Here is an 18,549-nt window from a genome sequence, read left to right as displayed (position 1 = left end):
CCCAAGTGAGCGCAATGGCTGATGCTATGCCGATCCGAAGCCAGGAGCCAGGAACTTCTTCCGCGTCTTCCATGCAGGTGCAGGGTCCCAAGGCTTTGGGCCGTCCTCGACTGCTTTCCCAGGCCACAAGCAGGGAGCTGGATGGAAAGTGGAGCTGCCGGGATTAGAACCTGCGTCCCTATGGGATCCCAGTGAGTTCAAGGCGTAGATTTTAGCTGCTAGGCCATGTCGCTGAGCCCTGTTCTTTTTTTTATAGGAAAGGCAGATTTACACAGAAGGAACTTCCATATGCTGGTTCACTCCCAAATGGCTGCTATGGCTTGAGTTGAGCCTATCTGAAGCCAGGAGCCAGAAGCTTCTTGCGGGTCTCCCACGCAGACACAGGGTCCTAAGGTTTAAGACAATCCTCTACTGATACAAGAAAGGAGTAGGAAAGGAGGTGCAGCAGTGGAGACAAGAACTGGCACCCATGGGGGACCCCAGTAGCTGCAAGGCTAGGATTTAACCACTAGCGTACTGTACTACGAGGCCCTCAGCTTTGTCTCTAGAACCTTGCTACCTATGGGCCTGGCGGCATGGCCTAGTGGCTAAAGTCCTCACTTTGAATGTGCTGGGATCCCATATGGGTGCCGGTTCTAATCCCGGCTGCTCCACTTCCCATCCAGCTCCCTGCTTGTGGCCTGGGAGAGCAGTCGAGGACGGCCCAAAGCTTTGGGATCCTACACCTGCGTGGGAGACCCAGAAGAGGCTCCTAATTCCCAGCTTCAGATCGGCACAGCACCAGCCGTTGTGGTCACTGGGGAGTGAATCATTGGACGGAAGATCTTCCTCTCTGTATATCTGACTTTACAATAAAAATAATAAACTTTTGAAAAAAAAAAATAAAAAAGAGCCTTGCTAACTTCCAAAGCTGGGCTGAAGCGAAGAAAGCGTGGTAAACCCTGACAATAACTGAAAATTAGCTGGCTTCACCTTCACTTAATCCTTTTCAACCAACAAATAATCTCAAGCCTCCCACACGGGCACGCAGGCACGTGGGCACACGGGCACACAGGCACGCGGACCCAGGAAGTCCTCGACTGTCTTCCATGTGGGTGCAGGGTCCCAAGGCCTTGGGCGTCCTCCACTGCTTTCCCAGGCCACAAGCAGGGAGCTGGATGGGAAGTGGGGTCGCCAGGACTAGAACCGGCACCCATATGGGATCACGGCGCCTTCAAGGCGAGGACTTTAGCTGCTAGGCTACCGTGCCAGGTCCAGAACATAGATGTAAAAACTTTTAAATACCTTATTATACAGGATGAGTTTTCTATTACTTGCCCATGAACTCCAACCCAGCCTTCCCACCAAGTACAGTGCTCAACATCCAAACAGTGCAAATCACTAACTGGCATCTCGTAGCTCACAAAAACACAAAGGGCGCACATCACACCCAGCAATCACCTTGATAAAGATAGCGTTCAGCCTCAGTGCCGACAGGTTCACTGCTATCAAGTCGAGGAGGGTGTCCAACGCGGCGTCAACTTCTGCTTCGTTGCCACTGCAGATGTGGGTCACCAGGGCACCAACGACTTCCTAGAGCAGGAGTAGGAAGCACACATGACAGGCCAATCTAGAAAGTGCCATGCCTGGGGCTGCTGCCATCCTCACAGTTAAAGCAGCTCGCCTCATCCGTTTCCACCACCTAACAGGCAGCAGCATTAACGCGAGCCTCGGGACGAAGCCGAGGCCACCGACCTACCCCCCAGCTCTGACCGATGCTCCTAACCTACCCATGAGTCACCTAAGCTCTCCTGCTTTTGCGTCCTGACATAGTTTTCCTCTTTCTGTTTTTACTCACTCAGGTTGAAGCTTACTTTTTAAGTTGTGGCTGAACTTAATCTATTAAAGTTTCTTGAAACAGTGTCACTAAAGGAGAGAAAGGCTGTACAAGTTTTCTCTGCAGTACCAGTCAGATTTGCATGCTTACAAGTAAGACATTAAGAGGATTCAAAACTGTCCTTGACACCCTTCCTGCTTGCTTCTTCCTGACCGCTTCACAGATTCATAGCAAACTCAAGGTAGCATTATCCACTGCTCTATTCAGTTTCAACAATATTTAAACTTATCACTTGTAAAAGTTTTCTTCAAATGTCTTTGGACACTATTAACAACAGATATCATACTGATAAAAATACAAAATAAAGCACTTTGTTCTCCATCTGCTCTCACGGTAACTTTCCAAAGAACAGTCTTCATTGTGGACATACGCTTTCCATTTAAGTCTCATATAAACAGGAATAAGGGTAAGCCCGCACTCATTCTTATTTATTTTTCATCACATTTTTTTCCTACAGAACAAGTACCACATCAATCAAAATTTAATTATTTACAGCTAACTTTTACCACTATTCCAGCATCATGAAAACCACAAGGGGGTTGGTGCAATGTTTCAACTGCTAATCCGAAGCCTACAAGCACTGGCCTTCCATAAGCACCAGTTCGTGTTCTGGCTGCTCCACTGTGATACGGCTCCCTGACTGTGACTGGGAAAGCAGCACAGCATGCTACAAGTGCTTGGGACCTAGTAACTGTGGGAAACCTGAAAACGCTCCTGGCTCCTGACTTCAGAGTAGCTCCATTCTGGCCATTGTGCCTATCTGGGAAATGGAAGACTGCTTTCGCTCTGTAAACCTGACTTTCTGATAAATAAATAAAACTTAAAATTTATCTTAAAATTCAGCACTCTTTGAAGAAAGTATCTATTTGAAATAACCTGGATCTCACCTTAACCTTAGACTCACAAAATCTTAGAACTCAGACTGAGTTACCAGTTGATTTGATCAACTCCAGGACAAGACAGCATTCCCAGGCCCACTTGGGAATTCCTCCCTCATCAGCGCCTTCCAGCCAATAACAAACACTGGAATTTATTTAATTCACATGGAACTGCAGTTCTTTTCCATTCTACATTTCCTTTCGGAAACAAATACTTCAACATACCTGCTGGTGGTAAGTGTCAAAGAACTTGAATATATATTTGTAGAGGAGACTGCCAAAAGAAATTATGCTCTGTTCTTGGGAGTGAAACAAACTCTGAGCCAGTGACAGAATGGATGAGCCAGCGTCCATAAGAACCTGGAGGGAAAGAAGAAAAAGAGGAAAGTTCTGGACAGTGTAGTTGCTGCAAAGCCTATGGTTTCCCATCAACCACGGGCAGCAATGAAGGAAACATTTTCTGTGCTATGCCAAAGTTCTCCCAAAATCCCATTTTAGGTTCAGGAATGATATGATTTGTTTTACTCAGAAAAATCCATCATTTTGAGTTTGTCTCAGTATCAAGAGGATTCCACATTTGAGTAGCAGTTAACCGTGAAACTTCAGTTACAAGGTAAATAAAACTGTTTCCCATCTGCCACCGTGCAGTAAGAATCTCGCTGTCCTCACCCACTCACGCTGCCTCCTGGGGAAGCTGCAGTCAGTATGCGACACAGGAACACTCAGCAAGACAAAGGGACAGAGCCAGTGCTGTGGCACAGAGGGTAGAGCCCTCGCCTGCGACACTCCATAAAGTGCTGGTTACAGTGCCAGCTGCGCTCACTCTGACTCTGTTCCCCGTTACAGTACGATGGTCCTTGTTACCCACACAAGTTGCAGACTCCTGGCTTCAGCAGGGGCTGCTCCAACTGCCACTACTGCAGCATTTGGGGAGCACCATGTACAGCTGCAAGATTTCTCTCCCCCTCTCTCTGTAACTCTACACTTCAACTGAAAAGTTTTTCATTTTTTAAAGTTCATGTTGGTACTGGGCCCAGTGCGATGGACGAATAGCTAAATCCTTGTCTTGCATATGCTGGGATCCCATATGGGTGCTAGCTGGGGTCTTGACTACTCTACTTCCCATCCAGCTCCCTGCCTGTGGCCTGGGAAAGCAGTTGAGGAGAACCCAAAATCTTGGGACCCTGTACCTGCGTGGGAGACCTGAAAGAAGCTCCTGAATCCTGGCTTCAGATCTGCCCATTTTGATTGCGTTGTTAATATTACAGATTCTCAGTAATGCTAAATACTACTGCTGATGTTTTGAAATACACTGAGCTCAGTACACACCAAGGTTGCGATAAAATGACCTCTCTTTATCTTTCAGACACTCACCAAGTGATGGATATAGAAGGTGCTCTGCAGCAGATCCTCCGGAAAGCAGCCCAGGCGGATCTTGTTCCGCAGCACCCTTTCCACGCTCTTCTTCGCCTGAATGTTGTTGCTATAGATGATGACCAGCATGGCCAGGTCGAAAGTCTGTCGTCAACAAAGACACACAAGAGAGAGTTTAACATTTACTACATTTAACACAAACAGCAGCTCCTTTTTGCTACTAAAACACATAGCAAATAAGATGTATTTGCCTAATGTATATCTAAGTGAATATCTACAATTTCACAACACCCATAAAATCTTTAGGGAAACAAAGCACCACAATTATTAAATGTGGATATCTCTTAAGAAAACACCAGAACATAAGTGATATTCATATTACAGAAATAAGTTTAAAGAGATTCATCTTTATTGAAAGGGAAACAGACATTAAAACACTTAGGGCATCATAATGGCATTTCAGGTTAAGCCATCACATGGGAAGCTTGTATCCCAGAAGGGTGCGAGTTCGTGTCCCAGCGGCAACATTTCAAACTCAGTTCCCTGATGTTTGCTAATGACCCTGGCAAATCAGTGAATGACTGTCCCAGTGATTAGATCTGAATCCCTTATGAGAGATCCCCAAAAAACTCTTGGGTCCTGCTTTTAGCCTGGCCTGGACCTGAGCATCACAGCAGATGAAAAATTCCCTCACTTTGTCTCTCCTCTCTCTATATAACTCGCTCAAATAAAGAAATGCTCTTAAAAAAAAATCACATTTATTCGAACATAGAAGCAGGAACATATTTATGAATGGAGAAAGAAGGACAAAATTAAAAAGTCAGAATACAGTTACTTATACAGAAACTACAGATCTGTAAAACATGCGGCTAAAGCAGGCCACTTGCTTTTAGGTCATCTCCTGTCCTCCCAGGCACATCAGAAGAGAACTGTATTGAAGTGCAACAACAGATTGCAACTGGCCCCTGCATGGCATGCCGGCTTTGAGGCTCAGTCCACAGCACAATGCTAGCCCTTATTTTAATTCCAGAATAGAGATATTCCATCTACCGCCTAGGACAAGACAGGCAGAATAGAGGATGGGACTCAATCCGGGTCTGCTCCAGAGGAGGGAGGAAGCCAACTCCCTGTGCCATCCCCTGCTTTCCCAGGGTGCATGTTACCAAGAACTAGCACTGAAACTCAAACCCAGGCGACTGAGCGTGGGCCACAGGCACGCCTTCCAGGCCAAGCACCCACCACCACCTGGCATTACTGAGGACAGCACAGGAGGATGACTGGATGACAAGAGGAGAGTCAGGCTAGGCAATGTCCTTACGTTTAAGCCTGGGACAGTTCAGGCTCACATACCTTGTGTTCAGACTCCGAGGAAACATTTTCAATTGCCTGAAAAGTAAACGTCACACGAAGTTAAATGCATCAAGGGGCACATATTTCACCTGGTTCATGCATATTTTTCTCCCATTTGACATTAAATCTGCCTGTGCAATTATCACTTGTCACCGACTCTTCCAAATGAATGACTTTTACAATCTACTTCAATCTACACACCAACTGCCACCCCCCTTGACCCTCCCGGCCTAAAGCTCACTCACCTTAATCCAGGCATCCGAAACGACCTTCTCGTATCTCACAGAGGACTTTATTACATCAAAGAGGAGCACGACACAATTCTGACAACCACTTTCTTGACTTCGTGAAAAACTACAAGCAGCAGACAAAAAATATACCCTCAACGTGACCAGGGCTGAGAAAGTCTGGATTCCTGCTTCGCAGCCACGCGCCCTGCATCAAGTCACAACCTCACGTATACAAAGGTGAGTATTAGATGGAACCAGAGTACTTCCGGGATTGAGCTGGGAACCTTGGACATTACACGGAGACAGATATCACCAAACATCAGCGGAAACTATACTCACGATTATTTTTAAACTGGAAAGGCAGATACCAGAGAGGAGGAGGGAACGAAAGGAAGATCTCCCATCTGTTGATTCACTCCCCAAGTGACCACAACACCTGGTGCTGTGCCAATCCGGAGCCAGGAGCCAGGAACTTACTTCCAGGTGTCCCATGTGGGTGCAGGGTCCCAAGGCTTAGGGCCATCCTCAACTGCTCTCCCAGGCCACAAGCAGGGAGCTGGATGGGAAGCAGGCCTGCCAGCATTAGAACCAGTGCCCATATGGGATTCCATGCATTCAAGGAAAGGACTTTGCAATAGGCCTGAAGGATTTTCATGTTTTTGGTTCTAGTTTCATCTCTTCAAAACACTTTCTTACTCATTAAATTCCTCCTGACTCATAGATCATACAGTAGCATCATTTTCTTTAAGACGGTTCTTGACTGAGCCTGGCGCGGTGGCCTAGCAGCTAAAGTCTTCGCCTTGAACAAGCCAGGATCCCATATGGTGTCGGTTCTAATCCTGGCAGCTCCACTTCCCATTCAGCTCCCTGCTTGTGGCCTGGGAAAGCAGTCAAGGACAGCCCAAAGCTTTGGGACCCTGCACCCGCATTGAAAACCCAGGAGAGGCTCTGGGCTCATGGCTTCAGATCAGCACAGCACCGGCCATTGTGGTCACTTGAGCAGTGAATCATCGGATGGAAGATCTTCCTCTCTGTCTCTCCTCCTCTCTGTATATCTGCCTTTCCAATTAAAATAAATAAATTTTTTTAAAAAAAGTTCTCCATTTTCTTTTCCATTTCTTCAGTGACACATTATTCATTCAGTAGCATGTTATTTAACTTCATGGCATTGTTAATTTCTTTTTTTCTACCTGCTGTTGACTTTGTTTTGTGGCTTTTCATTTAAGGGGATGTATAGTAACTGTAATGGAGACGTAATGTAATGTAATCCAGACATGACGCTACAATGCAGTATGCATCTCTACTTCCAGTTCAAAGATGGACTCACAATGAAACTGTTAACTGTATCTTGAAAATAGGATGCTGCATTCTGCCATTGTCCATGCCCGCAGTGATGAAGAACTATAGTACTGTAATAATATAGGGGAACTCAGTGGGGGTAGGGAGTGCATTTGGGGAGGGCAGTAAGGAGAATTCCAGGGCCTATGGAACTGTATCATAAAATGATCTAAAAAAACATACAAACACAGCCACGATATAACATTGCACAATATGGTACATGAATATAATGACACTATCAGAATTTATAGCTTCAGGGCCTGGCATGATCACTCAGCAGATAAATCCTCATTCTTGAACTACCGGGATCTCACATGAGTGCCAGTTCTAGTCTGGGCTGCTCGTCTTCCCATCCAGCTCCCTGCTTGTGGCTTGAGTAGAGCAAAGTCCAAGTTCTTGGGACCGTGAATGCACCTGGGAGTCCCAGAAGCAGTCACTTGGGAAATGAACCAGCAGACAGATAATCTTTCTCTCTATCTCTCCTCCTCTCTGTAAATCTACCTTTCCAACAAAAATACATAAATCATTAAAAACCAAAAATTTCCAGATTCAAGTACTAAGCTTTGCTTTCTCCATTCTGATTCCAGGATAAATGTCAGAAAGCTTTCCCAATCCATGAGACAAAAATGGTTGCAACTGTCAAAAAGCACCATACCTTGCCGGCCCTTTGGTTTTCAACCTGACTTGTGGCGGCTGAAAGAAGGAGGGCAAGATACAGTGCTGCACATCCAGCTTGTCCCGCAGCTCGGAGATGACCTGCGGACACAAGCGTTAGCAATGTGCTGTCATTCACAGCAGATGGTAGCCGATTCTCAACAGAAACCCAACATCATCCTCAAGGACTGAAGAAGAAAAGGTTTCAAATCTTGGCAAGGCATTTTGACAAAGAGTTGAAGAGAATGGCTAACCCAATTCCAGACTTTCTTACGGTACCAAAAGAAAATGGAAAAGATCGCGTAAAGCAACCTGCACAGAAGCGCCACTCTCTTCTTGGGATGCTACCTGGGCTAGCCAAGATCATCAGTGTGTGGACAGAAAACAGCAATTGGGGGCTACCAATTTAAAGAATTTTTGAGCAATCTGTCTCTAGGTTTAGTGGGACTATCAGCATACCTCAAGGGCATTGTTGGCTGTCACAGAATGAAGGATGAACTTGATTATCACAGGTAAATCTTCGAAAGTGACAGATAACAGCTTATTCATCACCAGCTGGCGAACCTAAAAATACCCACGAGAATGTCTGTAATATCATCAAATCACGACCTCAACGACACATTGAATAAAAAGCAAACAAAACAAAGCGAAAGACACAGTACTCTCAATTTTCCAATCTGTAATCCATGAAAAAAAATCTTCCCATTCTGGCCCAAATTAAGAACCTTGCATTTTTAACATCAAAGTTTCTTCAGATGGGTGACAAATACAAAAACAGTGTTTACACCTTGTGTTTTGGAGTCCTAATTTTCAACTGATTACAGGAGGCCTAAAACAGGTTACTCCTTGAAGGACAATACACTCAGCCCACCTACAAACACTCAGCACCCAAAACTCAGTGAAAAGAAAGCCATGACCAAATGTCCTCCCTCCTGGCTGCTCCCTCGGCAACGGCGGCCTGAGCTGTATCCGGAGAAGTGCCTGGCCCACCTTACACAGCAGGTCTGCTTCTAGCCGGAGGCTGGACAGAACATCCAGGATTGGGACGGTCAGCAGAGTGTTCTCCACCAGCAAGTCACTGCGAATGGGTGAAAGAGGAAAAGCTTGTTACCTGTTCTCCGACACAGCTTTGCCGCGGTAGGACACTCAGCAACTGCAGCAGCCTGCCCCGCACCTCCCCCAGAGCATCACAAAGTGTGCACAGGCCTTGCACAGAATGCATGCACACCCTCTCATACTTTCAACCATTTCTAGATTGCTCACATTAATTAATTCATTGAAATTGCAATAAAGGTCCTACTGCAGTGGCTCGATTGGCTAACCCTCCCCTTGCAAGTACTGGGATCCCATATGGATCCTAACCACCTCCCTGCTTGTGGCCTGGCAAAGCAGTAGAGGATGGCTCACGGTCTTGAGACCTTCCACCCACGTGGAGATCCAGAGGTGGCTCCTAGCTTCGGATCAGCTTGCCTTGGCCACTGCAGCCACTTGGGGAGTCAGCTAGCAGATGGAAGATCTTTCTGTATATTTCTACTTCTCTCAATTTCTGGGGATTAACCAGAGAAAAATACCTGACTGTGTTTACAATGTTTTTCCAATTCATGGTTAGGTGAATTCAAGGATGCAGAACATAAGCATACACAAGACCAGCTTAGTTCCTATGAACTACAGTTCAGGGCACACATTGTGATGTATCTGATTAATCCACCACCTACAACACCAGCATTTCATACAGCTGCTGGTGCGACTGGGAAAGCAGTGGAAGACAACCCAAATGCTTGGGCAGGGGACCAGCACAAAGACCCTGGTTTCTTTTCTCGGGCTGGCCCAGTTGTGTCATCTGAGAAGGGAACCAGCAGATCCAAGATCATTTCGTCTGCCTTTAACTCTGTCTCTCAAACATTAAATCAAAACAAGCAAACACCTGAACACTGTTCATAGAATGTGTCATGAAAAAAATTTTTTTAAAGACTTATTTTTCTTTTTTTATTGGAAAGGCGGATATACAGAGAGGAGAGACAGAGGAAGATCTTCCGTCCGATGATTCACTCCCCAAGTGAGCACAACGGCCAGTATTGTGCCGTTCCGAAGGCAGGAGCCTCTTCCGGGTCTCCCACACAGGTGCAGGGTCCAAAGCCTTGGGCTGTCCTCGACTGCTTTCCCGGGCCACAGGCAGGGAGCTGGATGGTAAGCGGGGGCCACCGGGATTAGAACCAGCGCCCATATGGGATCCCGGGTGTGCAAGGCGAGGACCTTTACCACTGTGCCATTGCGCCAGGCCCAGAAAAATTATTTTTTTAAAGGTTGATTTTTGTTAGAAAGATATACAGAGAGGAGGAGAGACAGAGAAAGGTCTTCTGTCCGATGATTCACTCCCAAGTGGTCGCAATGGCCAGCTGAGACAATCCGAAGCCAGGAGCCCAGACCATCCCTGGGTCTTCTACGCGGGTGCAGGGTCTCAAGGCTTTGGGCCGTCTTTGACTGCTTTTCCAGGCCACAAGGAGGGAGCTGGATGGGAAGCAGGGCTGAAAGCAAGAGCCGGGGCCCATATGGGATTTCAGCTCGCTCAATGTGAAGACTTCACAGCTGCTAGGCTACTGCACCGCACACCAAAATCTTTTTTATTCTCAAAAAATAATGAAGTGGGGTGACAGGCAGTGGCCTACTGGCTAAATCCTTGCCTTGTATGCCCCAGGATACTGTACAGGCACCAGTTCATATCTGTCACTTCCCATCTAGGTACCTGCTTGTGGGAAGTCCATGAAAGATCTTTCTGTCCCCCATTTTCTCTGTAAATTTGCATTTCCAATAAAAGTAAAAACTCATAAAAAATTACAGAAACACTTCGGTCTGGTGTTGTACAGCACATGAAGCCCCAGCTTGGGAAACTCGTATTCTACATGGTTTTAAACTAAGCTATTCCATTTCCAATGCAGCTTCCCGCCAATGCAAGCTGGTGGATGATGGCCCAGGTACTTCAGAGCTGCACCCACATGGGACCCGGGTAGAGTCCCCAGCTCCTGTCCGGCCCTGGCTATTACACGAGTACACGGAGAGCTCTTTCTGCATCTCCGTCCTAATTACTGCCCAAACAACCACAACACCAGCTTCCTGGTCCCAGCCTGGCAGTGTATCAGACCAACCCTGTGACTGCTACACCAACATCGCACACAGATTTGGGCCCAGTAGCTTCACTTCCAACCCAACTCCCTACTCACGGCCTGAAAAAGCAGAAGAGGCTGGTTTAAGCCCTTGCACCCCTGCACTCACTTGGGAGTCATGGAGGAAGTTCCTGGCTCCTGAACGGCTCAGCTCCAGCTACTGTGACAATTTTGGGAGTGAACCAGCTGACAGAGGGTCTCTGTCTGCCTCTCTTCATAAAATCTGTCTTTTGGGCCCAGCACAGTAGCCTATCAGCTATGTCCTCGCCTACTTGAGCATGCCAGGAGAGAGCGCATTTAGCCACCTGAGCTCCTTGCCCACTTGAGCATGCTGGGAGTCCCCAAGGATCTCCGGCAGACTGGTGATCACGTCATGCTGCAGGCCTGCTGGGGCAACGCTGATGAGCTGCATGAGCCTGGTGCTGAGCTCCTGCAACGGAGCACACGGTTAGAATCACACCATGTTAGAGGACACCTATTCCCAAACGCACAGAATGAGATATTTTGCGGGCATTTGAAAACCACACATGCCAAGTTCAAAACCTAAATGCAGGGTCAGTGTCGAGGCACAGTGGAGCAAACTGCAGCAAAAAGTGCCTACATCCCATATGGACAGCAGTTCAACTTGACTCTCTTCCTGTCTAGCTCCCTGCTGATGTATCAGAGAAAAGCAGCAGGAGACAGTCTAAGCGCTTGGGCCCCTGTACCCAAGTGGGAGACTCTGAAAAAGTTCCCGGCTCAGGGCTGCCAGGGCTTTCCAACTGTGGACTTAAAATATGAGGACATGAGTTGTTCAGGAATACATGCTTAAAGAAGAGACAAAATCCCAGCCCAAAAAGATTCAAAAATTCTCTATCAGTTAAATAACGACTTAGGCTTGAAATATCTTACCAAAATTGGCAGAAAATGCTTAAGAACTGGAAAGAAATGGGCTGTATGCTGTGGGCTCACAGCAGATTCGACTGTACTGGGGAGCTCAACAGCACGTCGCACCACTTCCTGTGATCGTCATCAGTATGCAACTTACTGAGGACATTTGTGGGAAGAGGGCAAGCAGGTATCACTGCTAAGAGATAAGCACAGATTTCGGAACTCTGCAAAAGCAATTTTCTTTCAAATACTTATCAAAATTACATCTTTTTTTTTTTTTTTATACCATAAGGCTCTTTTTTTTCCCCCAAGAAATTAAGAGTGACACTCCTAATTCTCACTCAAGTTAGGAAAGTTCAAAACAGCTAGTGGCCAAAAAGCAAATGGAAAAGCATGAATGTTGGTGCCTGGCACAAACTTAGGTGTTTGTGTTTTACATACAGCCTGTATCACACACATCTCACAAGTGATGTGAACGCTTCGTTTAGTAAGAAGCAAAAACCTTACAAATTCCGAAAATTCAGTTAAGTAGAGTGAACAGGCACCTTAAGTCGGTGGAGTCGGAGCCTACCTTGCTGTCCACAACTCTGTCGAGCCACTTGAGCTGGCTGAGGATGAGCCGAGGCAGGCTGAGCACGTCGCCCTTCACACTGCAGGCAGGGGCAGAAGACACGGGACTGACACAACAGCAAGCTGCAAGGCTACACACACAAGTTCAGTCTCCAAGTTTACCAAACACCTGAAATGCACAGGACGCTGTGCTGGACACACAGGTGGTATCAAAAAAGCAGGACACATAAGCTCATATGTGGAGGGGTCTTTTAAAAAGTCTGTAAGAATACATATTATGAAAAAAAAAAAAAACTAAGCATAGACTTCAACAAAATTTTGTGTCAAATGAACATATCTTTTAATTCCATCTTCCATAAACACTCTGAAATCCCGTGACATGCTAAAAAAAAGTCTGGGAAAGGATTCATTGGTTCAGAGTGGCAAGGTCAGAGGAAAAGGAGGACAAGGCTAGCCAGAATCCCTTACTAACAACAGAAACCTGTGGAAGACATCAAAGCCAATTTTTCAAAACTAAAATGGGAGGCCAGCACGTCAGGATATGTCTCTGCCTGCTATACAGCATCCCACAGGGACAGCAGTTCAAGTCCCAGGAGTTCGATTTTCAATACAGCTAGTAAGGAGCCTGGGAAAGCGAGGGAAGACAGCCTAGGTCCATACACATGCAACACTCCTTAGCAGCCATCTCAGGAATAAACCAGCAGGTGGACTATGTCTCTGTAACTCTGCCTTTTTAATTACATGAGACAAAATCACTTTGCTTAAAATGTTACCATCTCACTGTTTACAACTTTTTGATATTTTAAGCAGTGACCCCATATCTGGGTTTCCACTCCATTACCACCTAACATAAATTAGGAGACGTGACATGGAGGACAGAGGTGAACGCAAAGCCTGAAATATGGACACATACAGCCCACTGTTCTTCACAAAAACTGGACTCCTTTCTACTCTCATAGGCACGACTGACCTTATTCACGGAAATCAAACAAGAGTCATTCTGAGTGGGCAAGTGCATTTATTGCTTTAAAGAAAGACACCCCAATAACATTTTGTCACTTAAAAATGAACTGTGACGACAGTAGGTATGCCCTTCAAAGAAACTCGTGATGTTTCACAGTAACCTCGACAGAAATGTAAACACACCAAAGTACCTTGGCTCTCCCACAGCAGTTCTACTTACTTCTCAAAAAAAAACTCCGGCAACTTTTCAAACAAGGTTTTGATGACAGCAGGCTAAAAATGAAGACAAAAAGGATTAGGAAAGAGTCTCAAATGCACAGAATTCTCTTTCCGAAGAGACCCTGCTGTCTGACACCCTCTTTCCAGAAGGGCACCCAGGCAGGTGTGTGCGGCACAGCAGTCACTGCCCCACTAAACACATCCGTGTCTAAGTCCCTGTCACATGATGCTTCCAAGCAAGCTTCCTGCTAACCGTACACAGGGCTTGGCAGACGATGGCCCACGTCCCTGAATCCTGCCCGCCACAGGGGAGACCCAGGTAAGGTCCTGCTTCAGCCTCACCCTGGTCTAGCCAGCCTCAGTTGCTGCAGGGATGTAGAGAAAGAACAGTGGATGGGAGCAATCCCTCTGTCACTATGTCTTTCAGATGCAATAAATAAACCTTTTTTGTTAAACCTATAATTTTTTTGAAAGGTAAAGTTATAGAGAGATACAAAGAGATGTTCCATCCACTGGTTCACTCCCCAAATGGCTGCCATGGCCAGAGCAGGGCCAATAGGAATCCAGGAACCGGGAGCTTCTCCCATACGAGTTCACAGACTCAAGCACTGGGGAAAATCTCCACTGCTTTCCTAGGCCACAAGCAGGGAGCTAGGTCAGAAGTAGAGAAGCCAGGACTCAAACCGGTGCCCATACGGATACCAGTACCAAAAACAGAAGCTTAGCCAGCTATGTTACAGTGCTGACCTGCTGGCATAGGAGGCTGGTACGCTGCCTGCAGCACCTACACCCCATGTGGGCACTGGTTCAAACTCAATCTAGCTCTTGACTTAAAGACTGGGAAGACAGCGAATGGTCTGAATCCTTGGGCGCCGACATCCATCCATGTGGAGACCCTGAAGGAGCACCTGGCTCCTGGTTTCAGCCCAGTCCAAATCTGGCCACTGCAGCTACTGGGGGCGGGGGGGTGGACAGTGAATTGAAGCCTCTCTGTAACTCCTCACAAGTAAAGTAAACCTTAAATAAATAACCTAGTGGCTAAACCCTCACCTCACCCGTGCCAGGGGCCTATGAGCATCAGTTCGTATCCCAGCTGCTCTACTTCCCATCCCGCTCCCTGCTTGTGGCCTGGGAAAACAAATGAGGACAGCCCAAAGCCTTGGGACCCTGCACCCGTGTGGGAGACGGAAGCAGCTCCTGGCTTCAGACTGGCTAAACTCCGGCTGTTGTGGTCACTTGGGGAATGAACCAGTGGACAGAAAGATCTTTTCTCTCCGTCTTTCCTTCTCCCTGTAAATCTGATTTTCCAATAAACATAAATAAATCTTTAAATAAATAATGTCAATATGAATAATGTCTATATTATGAACATACTTATCAGTAATTTATCCTCTAAAAATGATTTCAAAGCATAATTCAAATAATAAACTAATCAGAAATATTATTAAATATGGTCACTACTAACTCACTAACGCAAAGTTTGCTTGTCATCCTTGCACACGGGCCACGCTAATCTCTGAATGGCTTCAACTGCAGTATATGTGCTGCCGAAGCAAGCACCACTCACAAGGCTGAAAGGATTATCAAGAGTACTGCAGTCCAGGGGGTAGTCCCCTGCGTGTGCTGCCAGTCCACACTGGAGTTCTGGCTACTGCACAAGCAGTCGGGCTTTCTTCAATGCATCCTGGCAGGCAGAGCATGGGGACTGGATTGCTCTGTCGGTACCACGCATGAGACCCAGACGGAGACTACAGACGCTGGCTTGGGCCTGCTCCAGTCCTGGCTGATGCGGGCATCGGAAGAGTCAACTACAAGATGTAAGGTATCTGAGTCTGTCACTACTCCTTCCAAGCAGAATACAATACCCATAAAAAAAAATTACCAAAGAGTTTGCAAGAAGAGAAGCGCTTTCTTTAGAGGAATAGGTAACGATTTAATTAACCTAACAGAATTAAACCCAACATTTCCAATAAAAAACAAAGGTTAATGAGCATGGAGAAATGAACAACAATCAAAAGGAGGGCAATGGGGCCCAGCGCAATAGCATAGTGGTTAAGGTGCCCGCCTTGCACGCGCCAGGATCCCATATGGGCGCTGCTTCTAATCTGGCAGCCCTGCTTCCCATCCAGTTTCCTGCTTGTGGCCTGGGAAAGCAGTCGAAGACGGCCCAAAGCGATGGGACCCTGCACCCAAGTCAGAAACCCAGAAGAGCTCCTGGCTCCTGGCTTTGGATTGGCTCGGCTCTAGCTGTTGCGGCCACTTGAGGAATGAATCATCGAACGCAAGATATTACTCTCTGTCTCCCCTCCTTCTGGCCAAGGAAAGTTACAGAGAATGGTCCAGGGCCTTGGGACCCTGCACTCACAAAGGAGACCTGGAAGCAGCTCCTGGCTCCTGGCTTCAGACCAGTTTACCTCTGGCTATTACAGACATCTGGGGAGGGGAGCGAACCAGTGGACCCAAGACCTATCTGTCGGTATCTCCTGCTCTCTGTAAATTGACTTTCCAATAACAAAAAAAATAATAAGTCTTAAAGTCACAGGAACAGCACGATGGCTCACTTGGCTAATCCTTCTCCTATAAGCACCAGCATCCCATACAGGTTTCAGGTCTAGTCCAGGCTGCTACCCATCTGATCCAACTCTCTGCTTATGGCCTGGGAAAACAATGGAGGAGGGCTCACGCCCTCGGGCCTGCACTCCCACGGGGGAGCTAGGAGGGAGTCCTGGCTCCTAGCCCTGGATGGCCAAGCTCCAGCCTTGGCAGTCACTGGGAAGCAAACAACACACAACATCTTCCCCTTTCCTCTTTCTCCTGTAAATCTTTCAAATCAAAACAAATAACTAAACAAATATTTCTTTTTAAGAAGAGGAGAAAATGAGCAAAATCAAATTCCTTTAGCAACTAGAAAGCTCAATGGGAAATGATAAAGATGCGAATGCAGCTAAAATCACAAGCTGTTCAGAACACGTAGGACACAGCTTTAAGAAACAGCGATGAGATGCCGATGAAGCACACGGGACTCGCTGCCACAGTACTGGGCCGTTCAGCACAAATCATACAGGTGTCACTGTATCAGTCATCTCAGCACAACAGGTCCAGCTGCCAGTCACACTCCACCTCATCCCAGCCACTGACACCCGAGCAGTGCCACCAGCCACACCCACCCAACCACCGACAGAGCGCGCAGCCTCACCTGCAGTATGTCAATGCCCAGCAGCAGCTTGATGAGGCTCTTAGAGTAACAAGTGCTTGTGCTGCAAAAACGAGATTTGTTTGCTTTGTTAACGGCTTTATTTTATTTTCCCCACTGTATACATCAAAGAGATGTCTATCCTGTTAGCTAAGAAATACACAACATGTGGGTCCAGTGCAGTTGCAGAGTGACTAAAGTCCTCGCCTTGCACATGCTGGAGAACCAGTTCTAATCCTGGCGGCCTAGCTTCCCATCCAGCTCCCTGCTTGTGGCCTAGGAAGGCAGTGGAGGATGGCCTAAAGCCGTGGGACCCTGCACCGCATGGGAGAGCCAAAAGAAGTTCCTGGCTCCTGGCTTCAGACTGGCTCTAGAAAATATTCCACTTTGAGCCTCATAAAGACTAACAATAGGGCCTGGGAGGGGTGGGGGGAATCCCAGTGCCTATAAAACTGTATCACATAATACAATGTTATTAACAATTTTAAAAAATCATTAAAAAAAAAAAATAGGGCCTGGTGTGATGACTCAATGACTAAATCCTCACTGTGCAAGTGCAGGGATCCCATATAGGTGCTAGTTCCTTCCCATCAAGATCCCTGCTTGCGGCCTGGGAAAGCAGAAGATGCTCCAAAGCCTTGGGACCCTGCACCTGCGTGCGAGGCCCAGAAGAAGCTCCTGGCTCCTGGCTTTGGATTGGCTCAGCTCTAGCTGTTGCTGTGATAACTGGGAAGTAAACCACAAGGGTAAGATGTTCCTGTCTATTTCTTCTTTCTGTAAATCTGATCTGCCTCTCCAATAAAAATAAATCTTAAAAAAAAAAGAGCAACACCAGGAGCGTATGCTGTCGCTGTCCAGCAGAGCTGTCGCCGGCAGTGCTGCAGGCCCACATGACCGCTGGTTGGAGTCCCGGCTGCTCCAGTTCCCATCCAGCTCCATGCTGATGCACCTGGGAAGGCAGTGGAATCATCCAAGTGCTTGGCCCCAATGCCTTTGTGGGAAACCCAAGGCTTCCGGTGCCACGGTCACGCAGCGAATGAACCAGTGCACAGAGGAAAGACCTCTCTGTCTCTCTCCTCCCTACCTCATCCACTTCATTGTAATTCTTCCAAATAAAACAATCTTAAAAAAAGACCAACAATAATTTTAAAATTAAGGTTGAGTTCTGAGGAAAACAGGCAGAAGTCAACAAGAAAAACTCCTTAAACAAATAACACGTGCTTTTCTACCTCCCTGCTGCCTTCAGCCAGTGTGACAGAGAGAACCCGGCAAGCGTCCACGCCTCTGCTCACCTGCTCTCCTCATCCTGCAGCCGCTCACAAGACAAAAGGCACTTCCTGAAATTATCTGGATCCTCAATGTAAGACTCCAGGCCAGTCACAAACTCTTCCACAACCTTAACGAGAAGATTAAAAACAACAGTAAGACAATTCAGCTTCACACTCGCTGTCAGCTAACACCATCTTAGCCCCGCTCAACTCCGTATAGATACACAGCGTCTTTCCATTCCCAAATCCAGAATGCTGAGAAAAACCAACCGCAAGGGAAAATACATACTTTGGGATAAGAAGGATGCTTCCTCAGCGTCTCAAAGAGCTTCTTCTGGAAAACTATTTGATCCACAGCTGTGGAGAAATAAGAACTCGTCACCTAGTAGCTCAAACTTGGTTTATTTGGGAGTCCTCTGAAAAGGGATTTGGTCTCCAAAGTCTTACATTAACCTTCATGGATTAACGGCAGTGCTGAAGGCAGCACCTTCAGACTGACTAATTTGGATGAAGTTGGCAGCCAGGAAGTCTGGGACTTTTAAATACAGATCACGTGGACATGCAAGAACAGGCTCCCTAGTTGCTATTCCCCAGCTAACCATGTG

The 18,549-nt window shown here is 46.8% G+C and overlaps 1 protein-coding gene across 1 annotated transcript in view; it reads right to left on the bottom strand.

Moving 5' to 3' along the window:
- FANCD2 (FA complementation group D2) overlaps positions 1-18,549 on the bottom strand; it is a 60,287-nt gene that overhangs the window by 33,055 nt on the left and 8,683 nt on the right. The window contains exons 4-17 of the mRNA XM_040995181.1: positions 18,234-18,301; positions 17,969-18,072; positions 16,680-16,740; positions 13,485-13,537; positions 12,303-12,381; positions 11,167-11,291; positions 8,691-8,778; positions 8,160-8,264; positions 7,702-7,802; positions 5,724-5,832; positions 5,479-5,514; positions 4,129-4,272; positions 2,980-3,114; positions 1,441-1,572 (exon numbers count right to left, since the gene is read on the bottom strand). Coding sequence (XP_040851115.1) covers positions 1,441-1,572; positions 2,980-3,114; positions 4,129-4,272; positions 5,479-5,514; positions 5,724-5,832; positions 7,702-7,802; positions 8,160-8,264; positions 8,691-8,778; positions 11,167-11,291; positions 12,303-12,381; positions 13,485-13,537; positions 16,680-16,740; positions 17,969-18,072; positions 18,234-18,301 — 1,340 coding nt within the window. The remainder of the gene's footprint in view (positions 1-1,440; positions 1,573-2,979; positions 3,115-4,128; positions 4,273-5,478; positions 5,515-5,723; positions 5,833-7,701; positions 7,803-8,159; positions 8,265-8,690; positions 8,779-11,166; positions 11,292-12,302; positions 12,382-13,484; positions 13,538-16,679; positions 16,741-17,968; positions 18,073-18,233; positions 18,302-18,549) is intronic.

This window comes from Ochotona curzoniae, unplaced genomic scaffold, assembly GCF_017591425.1.
Source record: "Ochotona curzoniae isolate NIBS_2020 unplaced genomic scaffold, NIBS_Ocur_1.0 contig_908, whole genome shotgun sequence".
NCBI lineage: Eukaryota > Metazoa > Chordata > Mammalia > Lagomorpha > Ochotonidae > Ochotona > Ochotona curzoniae.
Note: the sequence above shows the minus strand (reverse complement) of the source record. Positions and strands in the feature narration are given on the sequence as shown.